Source organism: Macaca nemestrina, chromosome 2 (assembly GCF_043159975.1).
Source record: "Macaca nemestrina isolate mMacNem1 chromosome 2, mMacNem.hap1, whole genome shotgun sequence".
Lineage (NCBI taxonomy): Eukaryota > Metazoa > Chordata > Mammalia > Primates > Cercopithecidae > Macaca > Macaca nemestrina.
In genome coordinates this window covers 87780190-87792763 of record NC_092126.1, presented here as the reverse complement: position 1 = coordinate 87792763, position 12574 = coordinate 87780190, and the positions used below count along the sequence as shown (strand labels likewise).

The following is a 12574-nucleotide window of genomic DNA, read 5'->3' as shown; positions in this document are numbered from 1 at the left end:
ATTAGTTTAACCATTGTGGAAAACAGTATGGTGATTCCTCAAAGAGCTAAAAGCAGAACTACCAATTGACCCAGCAATCTCATTATTGGGTGTATACCCAGAGGAATATAAATCATTCTATCATAAAGACACATGCACACGTATGTTCATTGCAGCACTATTCACAATAGTAAAGACGTGGAATCTGCTTAAATGCCTATAAATGACAAATTGAATAAAGAAAATGTGGTACATTTATACCATGGAATACTATGCAGCCATAAAAGTAAGGAGATCATGTCTTTTGCAGAAACATGGATAGAGCTGGAGGCTGTTATCTTTAGCAAAATAATGCAGAAAAAGAAAATCAAGTAACACATGCTCTCACTTATACATGGGAGCTAAATGATGAGAACTCATGAATATGAAGAAGAAACCAACAGACACTGGGGCCTAGTTGAGAGTGGAGGGTAGGAGGAGGGAGAGGAGCAGAAAAGGTAACTATTGCAAACTGGGTTTAATACCTGGGTGATGAAATAATCAGTACAACAAAGCCCTGTGATGGGGGTTTACCTATGTAACAAACCTTCACATGTACCCTGCAACCTAAAATAAAAATGCAAAGCAAAAAAAACAAACAAAAAACTAGGGGATATGTTTACATTTTTCACAATATATTACCATAAAGATTACCTTTAACAAATACTCAGTGAACTTAATGTGGCAATTAAGTGCTAAAGAAATATATATATACACACACACACACATACACACACACACACACACTTTCTAGAAACATTTTTCTATTTTGCAAAGAGTAGGGTATATCTATATAAAATAAATATTTGTCTATGGCACACATATAACCTGAAAATTACAATACTCATATAAAAAGAAACTAGTTTTGAATTTTACAAATACCGCCTATAATACTAGGTTAGCTTTGTTAAAGTACATGACTCACATAAGCAAATGTTTTAAATCCAGCCTTCAGACAGAAATCATAAATCAGATGAGATCAGCAACAGTCACTAACTACTATCTTCTGACAAGTTGCTTAGCAACCCTGGAAATGCAATTTTTTAGGCTGTTTATTTCAGCTAACAAATATTTATTGAATGCCTAGTACATGCATGTTTCTGAAAGATACAAATAGCTCCATGAAGAGAATATTATTTTTGTCATTTCCTTCTATAAGAAAATTGGTTCTAAGCAGTTTCATAACTTTTCTACAGTCTAAGAGTACGGAAATGAAAGAAATTGAGATTGAATCCTAGCCTGATAGCTTCCAAAGACCTTTCTGGTTTTCATTCTACTGTCTACTGAAAAGCCCTAAATCACTAACTTCGGAACCACACTTTATCTGTCTTACCCTGTTATGTTATTGTTTCATTGTTATCCTAATTGTAAGTATCTAAGAGGAATAGGGACCATAACTTAGCTTTCTTCTGTATTTCCTAGAGCCCTGCTACTCAATTAGTGTTTTGTGGGATGCTAATTACCAGTGAAAGTTTCGTTACTAATCCCTGGTGAGATTGGTACAGACATTAAAAGTGTTAAAATTCTTAGGGCAATTTGACAGGATCATTTTATCACTGTTAGACTTAATGATAAAATGTTTGGGCAGGTAGTTTGTACACTTTATTTTAAAAATCGGAATCTTCTTTGGGAGGCCGAGGCGGGCAGATCATGAGGTCAGGAGATCGAGACCATCTGGCTAACACGTTGAAACCCCATCTCTACTAAAAATACAAAAAAATAAGCCGGGCGTGGTGGCGGCGCCTGTAGTCCCAGCTACTTGGGAGGCTGAGGCAGGAGAATGGCGTGAACCCGGGAGGCGGAGCTTGCAGTGAGCCGAGCTCGTGCCACTGCACTCCAGCCTGGGCGACAGAGGGAGACTCCATCTCAAAAATAAATAAATAAATAAATAAATAAATAAATAAATAAATCTGAATCTTATTTCTCTGGTTTTTTAAAAATTTCAACTTTTGGAGTTATAGGTGAAGGACACTATACTGCACATATTTAAAATGAACAATTTGATCCATTTTGGCTTATGTGTGCTCCCATGAAATCGTCCCCATAATCAAGACAACAAATCTTTCCATTACCCTCGCAAGTTTCCTTATGTCCCTCTGCAAACTCTCTTTCTCTCCAGTTCCAAAGACAATAAATAAATGTGACTGTATTCCAATAAAATTTATTTACAAAAACAGGCATCAGTACTGACATGGCCTGTCAGTGCTGTCAGTTTGCTTACACTTGCTCTAGAGAGTCAGACTTTGGAAAACACATTTAGGTGAATTACAAACAACAAGGGAAGCAAAAAACTACTAGATTTTTTGTGCTATGATCTTGTGGGACCAGACTAAAGTATTATCAGAACAATCCTAACAATGGCTTATCTTCCATTTTGAGATAGGCCTTCACTATAGAACTTCTGGGTTTAATTTTATCAAGTGACCTTCAGTAATATAATATGTAAGTAGCTTTTATTATGGCTACTTGATTCTCAGATTCTTTTTATCTACTTCAAACTTAACTATATTACGTACAGAAAACAAGTCATGGACATTTTATAACAAAATATTCCATGTCTAGGAGTAGGCATCTTGGAATACATCTAAACAGATTAATATTATTATATAAGAAATAATATTTCTTCAAGGTACATGTAGAGTACAAAGTAAGTAATACTTTAAATTCCCCTGAAATATAGAAAATACCTATTTTAAAACTAAAGTCAGTTTCTAATTACGGTCTCCTTGGAAATGGAAAGCATATATATAAAACAATGTCTTGTCTCTCCCAGTTCCCTACCAAATATTCTAAAATTGTGAACAGTGTACCCTTAGGTTTAATAGAAATTTCAGTTATTAAGTTATTAATTCCCTTTTCAACCACCAGAGCACTGTTTTCCCCACAACATAATTCATTAATTACAATAACATTGTGTTATGCAACATCAGCTTCTCCATATATCATTTTTGCAAAATGAATAATCATTGTCCTGACATCATTATGGGAAAAGAAATATAGCAAATGCATAGCAGCAATAATATGGCAATTATCCAAAATATTCTATCTTTATTTTTTAAAGTTTGCTAGACTTATCACACTTTCTGTATCCCTATTAATCTTATAGTCTAGCAAAAAATATATGTTAGAAGAAATTATTATAAAACACGAGAGGCAAATAGAATGTCATCTCCTAACTTTTATTGCAATATTATTTACTATTAGCTAATCTCTAGCTCAGAAGACATTTATTATACAAGGCATTCGTTAGAGAAACTTAAAAGAACATAACATACTAAAGGTTTACAATTGTAAATCTTATATTTACTCTTTACTCAAAACTTTTTAAGTCACAAGCTTAGTGTGTGTGAGTCTGTATGTGTATAAACCACAAAAGTTAAATTCTTTCCAATGCTATTGCCCCTCCATCACTTCCACCACTACCAATTCAATTGCAAATTTTGAAATATGAGACTGATAAGGCAAAAGACATATCAAATTATTCTATAAATAATGTAAGTAGCCAGTATATCTCTAAGGTCTGTTTTGTTTTTTTTCTTTTTAATTGGTTACAGCTTTTGTTAAAGATACATGAACCAGGATTTTTAAATTACGAACTGTAGAAAATTTCATGTGTCTTCCAATGGCTCTTAACATCTGTGAAGAACACCCAGGAAAATGCAAGATAGTTCCTCACTAATATTGTTTTACAGTCACACATTGGAAGAGCACTTGCTGAGTAAGAACATTACACATGAAAGTGAACTTTTTTTTTTCAGTTGATTTTCCAACATCTATATGAACAATCATATCCAATTAACTTTACAGAATGTTCTTTGAATTTGTGGGTCTTTTCAACTTTTGAAATGTCTGAAGTTGCATAAGCTAATATCCTAGAAATGGGAAAGTGGGACCTTAATCTTATGCTAGGGAGGACAGTTCATTTGCTGTACTCATTTTAAAAAATATATTAGTAGTTTTACAAAATGCATAGATTCTATGACTTCATGTGGGAAAGCTTTTTCACAAACCCTCTCAGTGCTCCACCCAAAAGGATGGCAATTAAAAACTTCAAATCATTAAAAATATCCTATAATTCCTCAATCATAATATCCTTCAAACTTCATTTTTTATTACTTTTTAGTTGTCCTTCCCCAACATTGTACATTCTTTGAGACAAGAATCGTGTTTTTTTGTTTGTTTGTTTGAGCACTATTTTCTAGTGCCTAACACAATGCCTGTTACATAGTTTTGTTTTATTTATTTTTTGTTGTTTTGTTTTTATAGGGAGGAGGTCTCAGTATGTTGCCCAGGCTGATCTCGAACTCCCTGGCTAAAGCTATCCTCCTGCCTCTGCCTCCCAGAGTGCTGAGATTACAGACATGACCCACTGCGCTCGGGCACATGGTTGATATTTTATAAATATTTTTGAATGACTAAACTTAATGTGTCATGAAACAAAAATAATATCTAAAGCTGCGTTGTTATTGTAATTCAATCAGAAACTGAAAACAGCTTTTAAATGGTCATTTACTTTAGATTGAATTTCCCAAAAGTGAGATCTGAGGGTTACCAGTACAAAGTCATCTGGGATAATAGTTAAAAATGGATACTTCTTTGCTCATTTCACATGTAATCAATCTGAGTCTCTTGGTGAAGAAATCTATACATATTTTTTAAAAACAAATTCCCAAGAAAGTTTGTTGGACAGTAAAGTATGAGAAATCCTACTTTAGGTGCTAGAAATAGGAGAGAGGTTATTGTTGTTGTCAGCAGTAGTAGTAGAAGAACCAAATAAATAACTGTTGAATAAATGGGGTGGATGAATCCTTGATTGTTCCAAGCTTGTGTGTTGGACACAGCAAGCCATTTACAGATATTATTTAAAGATAATGTCTGAATTCCTATTTCATCCTTAATATGTACATTTATCATAATTTTTAGAATTAGGAAACTGAGATTCAGAATAGTTAAGAAACTTGCCTAAAGTCACAAACCATAGAAGTGTAATGAGGTTAAGCATATGGCCAAGGTTATAAAACCGTTTAAAAGCTAGTACCCAGTAATGTCTAGTTCCAAAGCCCAATGTTGTTCACTATAGTTCACAATAGGACCATATCTCTCAATTTAGTTTTCTTTATAACTGAGAACAAACATATTTATAGAATCTGGGAGTTCATTTTCCTTTAAAAATGAAAGATATCCTAGAGTGAAGAAAATATCTTTGAATAACATCAGTTATTCTAGCTCATACAGCAAAATGGTTACTTAGTTGGTAACACAATAAGCTTAGAATTTTAACCGAACTATTTTATTGGTTATTTATTTACTGCTAAATCTTAATTATACGGATGATTTTACCTGAAGAAAGAAACTGTTTGTGATGAAACTTTGAAAAAGAACAACATAGTTGGTCTAAAACCCACAAAAATTAACTAAGTGTCAGAACCTATAATGAGGCAACATAATTCATCCTTTAAAAAACTGATATGGTTTAATAATTGAATGTTCCCAAGGTCATATAAAGATTCCCAGAATAAACTGGAAGACCCAGCTCATAAAACACAGAGTAGCTTGAAGTAGAAGAAAAACATCTCAATAGTCAAGAATCTGAATGGGAAAATGTGTCTACACTATGGTAGGAAAAGGCTGACATTAAGATGCAAAAGTTCCAAGAAATTCCCTCTTCAAGGAGCAGTTACTTTATTATTCAGGAGAAACACCCTCAATTAGAAGGGTAAAATGGCAGCAAGGTTCAGCAGAGTCAACAGGCAGATAGTCTTTTCTATTACAATTTTTTTTTTTTTCTTTTGAGATGGAGTTTCACTCTTGTTGCCCAGGCTGGAGTGCAATGGTGTAATCTCAGCTCACTGCAACCTCCACCTCCCAGGTTCAAGTGACTCTCCTGCCTCAGCCTCCCAAGTAGCTGGGATTACAGGCATGCACCACCACACCCAGCTAATTTTGTATTTTTAGTAGAGATGGGGTTTCTCCATGTTGGTCAGGCTGGCCTTGAACTTCCAACCTCAGGTGACCCGTCCGCCTTGGCCTACCAAAGTGCTGGGATTACAGGCATGAGCCACTGCACACGGACTCTATTACAAATTTTTAAGCGATGCTTTCTAAATAACATATTACACTAAAGGTAATCTTGACTATATTACTATAAATCATAGTCATAAAACTAAATCTTGGAAATTTTAGGCAGTGTTAAGGTTTATACAAAGTTCACCATAAATGAAGAACTCTATATGGTATTTTTTTGCTTATAGACAATTACAATGGAGCATCTAAGACACTCCAGTGTCCAGCAGGGCTTATTAATAAGAGGGAAGCTAAGGAAAGCCCAGCAATTCACCCATCAATATTGAACTGATATGCCCAATGATTCTTCATTTTAATATCATTAAATTGCAGGAGATCTAATTTCTGTTGCATTTACCTGTGAACATATCTTTATGGAGCCAATGGTTCCTATACCTGTAAAGATATAGAGAAATTAAAACAGATGAAGAAACAAAGTTAACAAGCTAGTATTTGGAAGTATGGAAAATTAGTCCAGGCTTTCTTTGCTGTTGTTGCTGTCTTGATTTTATATAATGTCACTATGCTTATTATCAGAGTGAGAACATATAATTCAGCTTGAGCAGTTTCTTTGTTTTGATGATCTGATGGTGCCTGGTTAATGATATGCTGTTACATATATCCTAACTGGTAATGCAGCAACTCCTGGGGAGAAAGCAATGAAATGTTATACTCTGCAGTTATGGTGAAAGAAACGCTGCAAGCTGCACCACATGCCTCCATCGGGGGTCAACATTACGACAATAATTTCATGTCTTTAGAGTGTCCAATAAATCTTGAAACTTGACATTGGTGAACATTTTAAAAATACTACCACAAGAAAAACTCTTCTCAACACAAAATTCTGCCATCACTGGATTGATTTCATATATTAAAAACACATAAAAATTGTTGAAGTTATTTGAATCTACTCAACCACTTCCACATGAGAAAAGATGTCTAAAACTCATGAATTATAAATTTCAAGGTGAAAACAGATAACAAGCCATCATGCAATAGAAGTTATGTGATCTCAGAAGCTCCCAATTTGTTTAGGTCTCAATTCCTCACAACATAGGATCTAATCAACCTGGTTTTCATACCTCTTTTTCCATCAAATGCTTGCAACGACCTTTTAAACAACAATCTCACGTCATCCCAGACACTTTCTAAATTTCCACGTCCACATCTTTGTTCTTATAATCCAGCAAACTTGGATCTTATCTACCCTTGAAGAGGTAGTTAACGTTCTAGTACTGCCATAGGGATGTCTTATAACTTGTTTCTTCCTTCTGAATTCTGAGAATAAGCCGTTCATTCTTTATATTTTCTGCTTGACTAAACCAAATGAATATGTTTAATAACAGGAAACACTAAAGGACCATTACCACAGTACTAATAACTATTTGAAGCGTTTTACATAATTAAACTCCTTTAATCTTTATAATAATTCTATGATACAGGTACTTTTAGTATCATTCCCACTTATGTTTGAAAAAGTGAGGCAGAGCAGTTACGCAACTTCCTCTGGGTCACATAGCTCCCGAGAAAGCAGAAATTGAAATCGAAACCAGGTACCCAGCTCCACAACTCATGATCTTAACCCCTATTATTTATTGTACTTTGTGTTATTTTACATGAATATATAATTTCACCAAATTGATATTATTCCCTGAACTGATATTACTGGTTTGGTCGTTACATGGTTTTAGGTAGTACACAGGCATGGCTTCAGAGTCAACAAAGGTATTTTGATTGATTCAGCCCCCAAATACTTGTTTAGTGGAAGAAATATATTTCATTAGTGTAAAACCTATGTCCTCTTCAAAGTGTGAGGAAAGAACTACCTCTCATCAAGAACCGGATAGTATGTCTGGTATTCAGTTAGGTAAAAAGTGGTTCTACTTAATTCAATCATAATATGGGATATATGCAAATGGCATTTTAAATGTTCATCTTATTTAGAGATTTTATTAATAATTGTTATTTTTGGTATATAATATAACTTTATACTTTTCCAAAGCTATTCATTCATACTATATTTTGATTTTTCCACCTGGGTTAAAGGGTTTTGTTTAAGGCTATCTTTAAGATACACAACAATGAGTTTTGATGAATATCCAAGTAATATAAACACTAAAAATGACAATAACAACCCCTGCCTTCACTGGAAAGAATTCCTCAAAATAACTCTAAGTTACTTAAAGTCCATACATGTAGCATAAGTAAAGCTAAACTAATTGTATATTATAGAAATAAAAATATATTTTTTAAAAAGTCACAGGGAATAATACACAAAAAATAAACCCACTAAATCTATTCTTCCTATGGTTTTAAAAACTTCCCAGACTGATCTTTCCGATGAACTTCCAAATTCTAATGATTTTTAAATTGAGCACTACAGATAATGTTAGTTTCGTTTTACTTTCTAAATTTAAATGAGCCTTCCCTCAATTATGTCCTTGCTGGATACTATACACATACTTTTCTTAGAAGTATATGGTCTACACAAAGTACACTAAGAGAGAAAATAAGGTGGCTTGATTGGAGTAAAGATAGAGCAGAGGAGATAAAATATTTCATTATTATTGAGTACATACTATATGCTAGAGGTAATCCTTACTTCCTTACATATATTATATCATTTATTCTTTACAAAAATCTTATGAGGTAGGTACTATTTTACAGGAAAGGCTAAGAAATCTTATCAAAATATTAATTAAGTTGGCTAAAGTTACAGAATGAGGAAGCAAACCGGGAGAAGAGTCCAACTTTGATTGGACTGCTCATTTTCATATATAAAAATATTTTGTAAAGCAAGAAAATAAATAAGATCAAGGACAGTAATTCCACTCCTATACATAGTCCAATGGTATAAACTGATGCAATTTTTGAAAGGGACCATTAGTCTATGTGCACAAAATTATTTTCTCAAAAAGACACCAAAAATGGAAGACATTTTCAGAATAAAATGTATCAGCATATAATTATAGTATTGCATATGTACATATATATACTTGCATACATTAATATATATATAATGCTCTAAAAGATGATTCTAAGGCCATACAATTCTTTCATCACAATTCTATAAGCATAATTCTACCATTTTTAGAGGAGGGGAATAAGGAAGGTAGAATGAGGAAAAAGACGAAGAAAACATCAGAGCACTTTTACTGGCTGTGTCATTCATCATTATTTCCTCAGATACAGCAGTGAGAATCATTCTTTTAAAAAATCAGACATTTCACTTTCCTCACTGAAATCCTTCAGTAACTTCCCATTATACTTAGAATAAAATCTAAACTCCTTAATGTAGCCTACCGCAAACACAGAGCCCCGCTCTCCTCTGTTCCATGTATTCCTATACACTGCCCTCTTTCCAGCCTTAGTGCTTTGGCATAAACTGTGCCCCTCCTTGGAATGCTGTGACTGGCTTCTCATCACTGGCTCCTTTATTTTTTCAGTCAATTTCAGCTTAAATGTCATCTCCTAAGAGATACATATCTCCCATATAACAGCTTATAAAATTAAAATTAAATACTTAATTATCTATTTCTTATTAGTTTTCTTCCTTTCCACCTGGCCACAAAGAGTTTAATTATAAGTTCTATATGGGCAAGTGACTCTATGAGTTTCATCTTCCACTGTACATGTGAAGTAATCAATGAGTCAAACATGAATAAAAGACCATCCAAAGACAATGATATTTGGATTTAAGCATTATTCCAAACTATTGCATTCGCCAATGAAATATACAGTCTTCCTACAACTACCTATTCCTAACTCCTTTTTATTATAATTACAATTTTATAGTAAGTTATGAATACTGTAACTAGGCTTTATAATGTGATGAGCTAAATATTAAAATTGGCTGTGAGATAATTATCATCAGTTTGCTGGGCAATTTCTGTTGTGAATAACTGATTCTGAAAATAAAGTTGTATATATCACTTCTAAAGAAGTCAAATTTCTTTAATTATTATTACATTGTTACAAATATCACATAAGGGCCAGGCGCTGTGGCTCACACCTGTAATCCAAGCACTTTGGGAGGCTGAGGGGGGTGAATCACGAGGTCAGGAGTTAGAGACCAGCCTGGCCAACATGGTGAAATCCCATCTCTACTAAAGATACAAAAAATTAGCTGGGCGTAGTGGTGGGTGCCTGTAATCCCAGCTACTTGGGAGGCTGAGGCAGAAGAATCACTTGAACTCCAGAGGCAGAGGTTGCAGTGAGCCGAGATCGCATTGCACTCCAGCCTGGGTGAGAAGAGCAAAACTCTGTCTCCATAAATAAATAAATAACAAATGTCACATAAGGGTGACATCAAAATTTTGCAATATCTCTAACGTCTGTGCTATAGTTTTCACATTGTTAAATGTACATAGTGAACTGAATGACTTCTAGCATCAATCAGTTCCTTACATTTTGTCATTCAGCTTTTAAATTTTATATTTCCTGATTGTTTTCTCTTTATTTGCATTTACATTCACTTTTCCTTATAAATACACATAAAGAAAAATACATAAAAATAAGATTGTGGCTATAGTAATCTGTCTTTAATTTTTAGACTATTTCTACCTCTGTGCTCACTATGAAAAGCATGTAACAGAGCATATAACATTCCTGAACAAGTAAGATACTATTATGTGTTTTTCTCCTTCTTTTATAAACCTAGTCCTATGCCTCAATTTCATGAACAGCTGCTGAGATTTATAAATGCCATTACAGGATGTGTTCTTTTAATAATGACTCTGCCAGGGGACAAGACATGGTTTTTTTGAACTGATGAACTACCCAAAAATAATCACAAACTGAGGTTTTGTATTCTACCTCTACAGTGCCATGCTAACAAAACCACAAAAGATACTGTCAAAAGTACCAGGGAATCTGATTTTTTTTCTATTCCTCTATACCTATCCAGACTATAATAAAGGAAAAAAAAAAAAAAAAAAACAAAAACACCACTTTAAATAATGTTCTATCTTTACTTGAGAATAGGATATTGAAAAATGGTGGCATCTAGCTGTGTGGTAAGAAAACTACATGATGAATAAAACAGTGAAATGTTTTAGAAAATTATTTTACTTGTTCTAAAAAATCAAAGATACTAGGCAAATCCTGCTTCCCCTCAAACTTTTGCTCATTAATTTTATCCATCAGTGGATAAAATTCATTACTATGTTGTTTGCCTAACAGTAATTTTTCTATTTCTCTCTTTTCTTCTACTTTTATAACTGGAATTCTACTGTGTAAGAATATCTGTCCCTTCTCCATCTTGAATAATATTTAGTTATTGATTAAATAACATTATTGATTTCTTATTTATTTCACTACATACTCATGGATATGTATTTAATTCTATGGGTTAAAATCTGAAATGATCATTTATTTTGTTGTTCTAGTTATTTCAACTTCAACCCTCAGGAGCTGCTAACTACGCTTTATAATTTCATGAGCTTAACATGAAAAATTGGCTATTGGCTTCTGTGTCTTTTTCCATAAGCCCCCATCTTTTTCTGATACTTCCTTAAATTATATTACCACAAGACATTTCAGGCTTATCTTGTATTTACCCTGTCCCTTCTGGAATCATCCACTTTTCCAAGGAGTCCTTGCCTTGTTCCTTTTACTGTAGAATGATGTTTACAAACTACAACTTCAGGTTTGCATAATCTCAAAGTATCTTCCCAGAGATATTTACTAACGAACAAGGGAAAGATAACAACTTTATAATGGAGAATCCTTGAAGACATCTGCTTCACCAGTGATCAGGCTAATACCACCAGCAAAAAGACATACTGATAAGTCTTGATAATAACACTAGCAATAAGAAATACTAATACATCTTGATATCATATCGATATAATGGACTGACCACAAAGTATCATTTTAGTAGTGTTGTTGTAGAAAAATACACCATTTCATTTCAATAGTGAGAAAAATTCAACAAACCCAAATTGAGGGGTTTTCTACAAAATTACTCATCTGTACTCTTCAAAAGTGTCAAATTCATTACAGACAAGGAAAGACTGAGCAAGTTTTACAAACTGGAGAGATGAAAGAGAAATAGAATCTATAGGCAATGTGGGCTTTTGGATAGGATCCTGGAACAGAAAAACAGCATTAGGAGAAAAACTGATGAAATTCAAACAAGAGCTGTGGTTTAGTTAATAGTGCTGTACTACAGTTAATTTCCAGGTCTTGAAGATTGCCCTGTGGCTATTTATGTTGTTAATATTACAGGAAGCAGACTGAGCGATATATGAAACTTGTGTCTTATTTTTGCAACTTTTCAGCAAGTCTAAAATTACTTTGAAATAAAAAGTTTAAAATAACCATAATTTATCTTTTTTTTTTTTTTTTTAAGATAAGGTCTTGCTGTCACCCAAGCTAGAAAGTAGTGGCATGATCATAGCTCAATACAGCCTTGAACTTCTGTATTCAAGTAATCTTCTCACCTCAGACTCCCAAGAAGGTAGGACTACAGGTGTACACCATCATGCCTGAC

The 12574-nt window shown here is 33.7% G+C and overlaps 1 protein-coding gene across 10 annotated transcripts in view; it reads right to left on the bottom strand.

The window, feature by feature from the left end:
- The window catches only part of LOC105489997 (N-acetylated alpha-linked acidic dipeptidase like 2), a 1462458-nt gene that overhangs the window by 909159 nt on the left and 540725 nt on the right, over positions 1-12574 (bottom strand). For 8 of the 10 annotated variants that reach the window (XM_071091264.1, XM_071091263.1, XM_071091268.1 and 5 more), the window contains one exon: positions 6440-6477. The exons of the other annotated variants lie outside the window; for them this stretch is intronic. In XM_071091264.1, coding sequence (XP_070947365.1) covers positions 6440-6477 — 38 coding nt within the window. The remainder of the gene's footprint in view (positions 1-6439; positions 6478-12574) is intronic. 10 annotated transcript variants of the gene reach the window in all.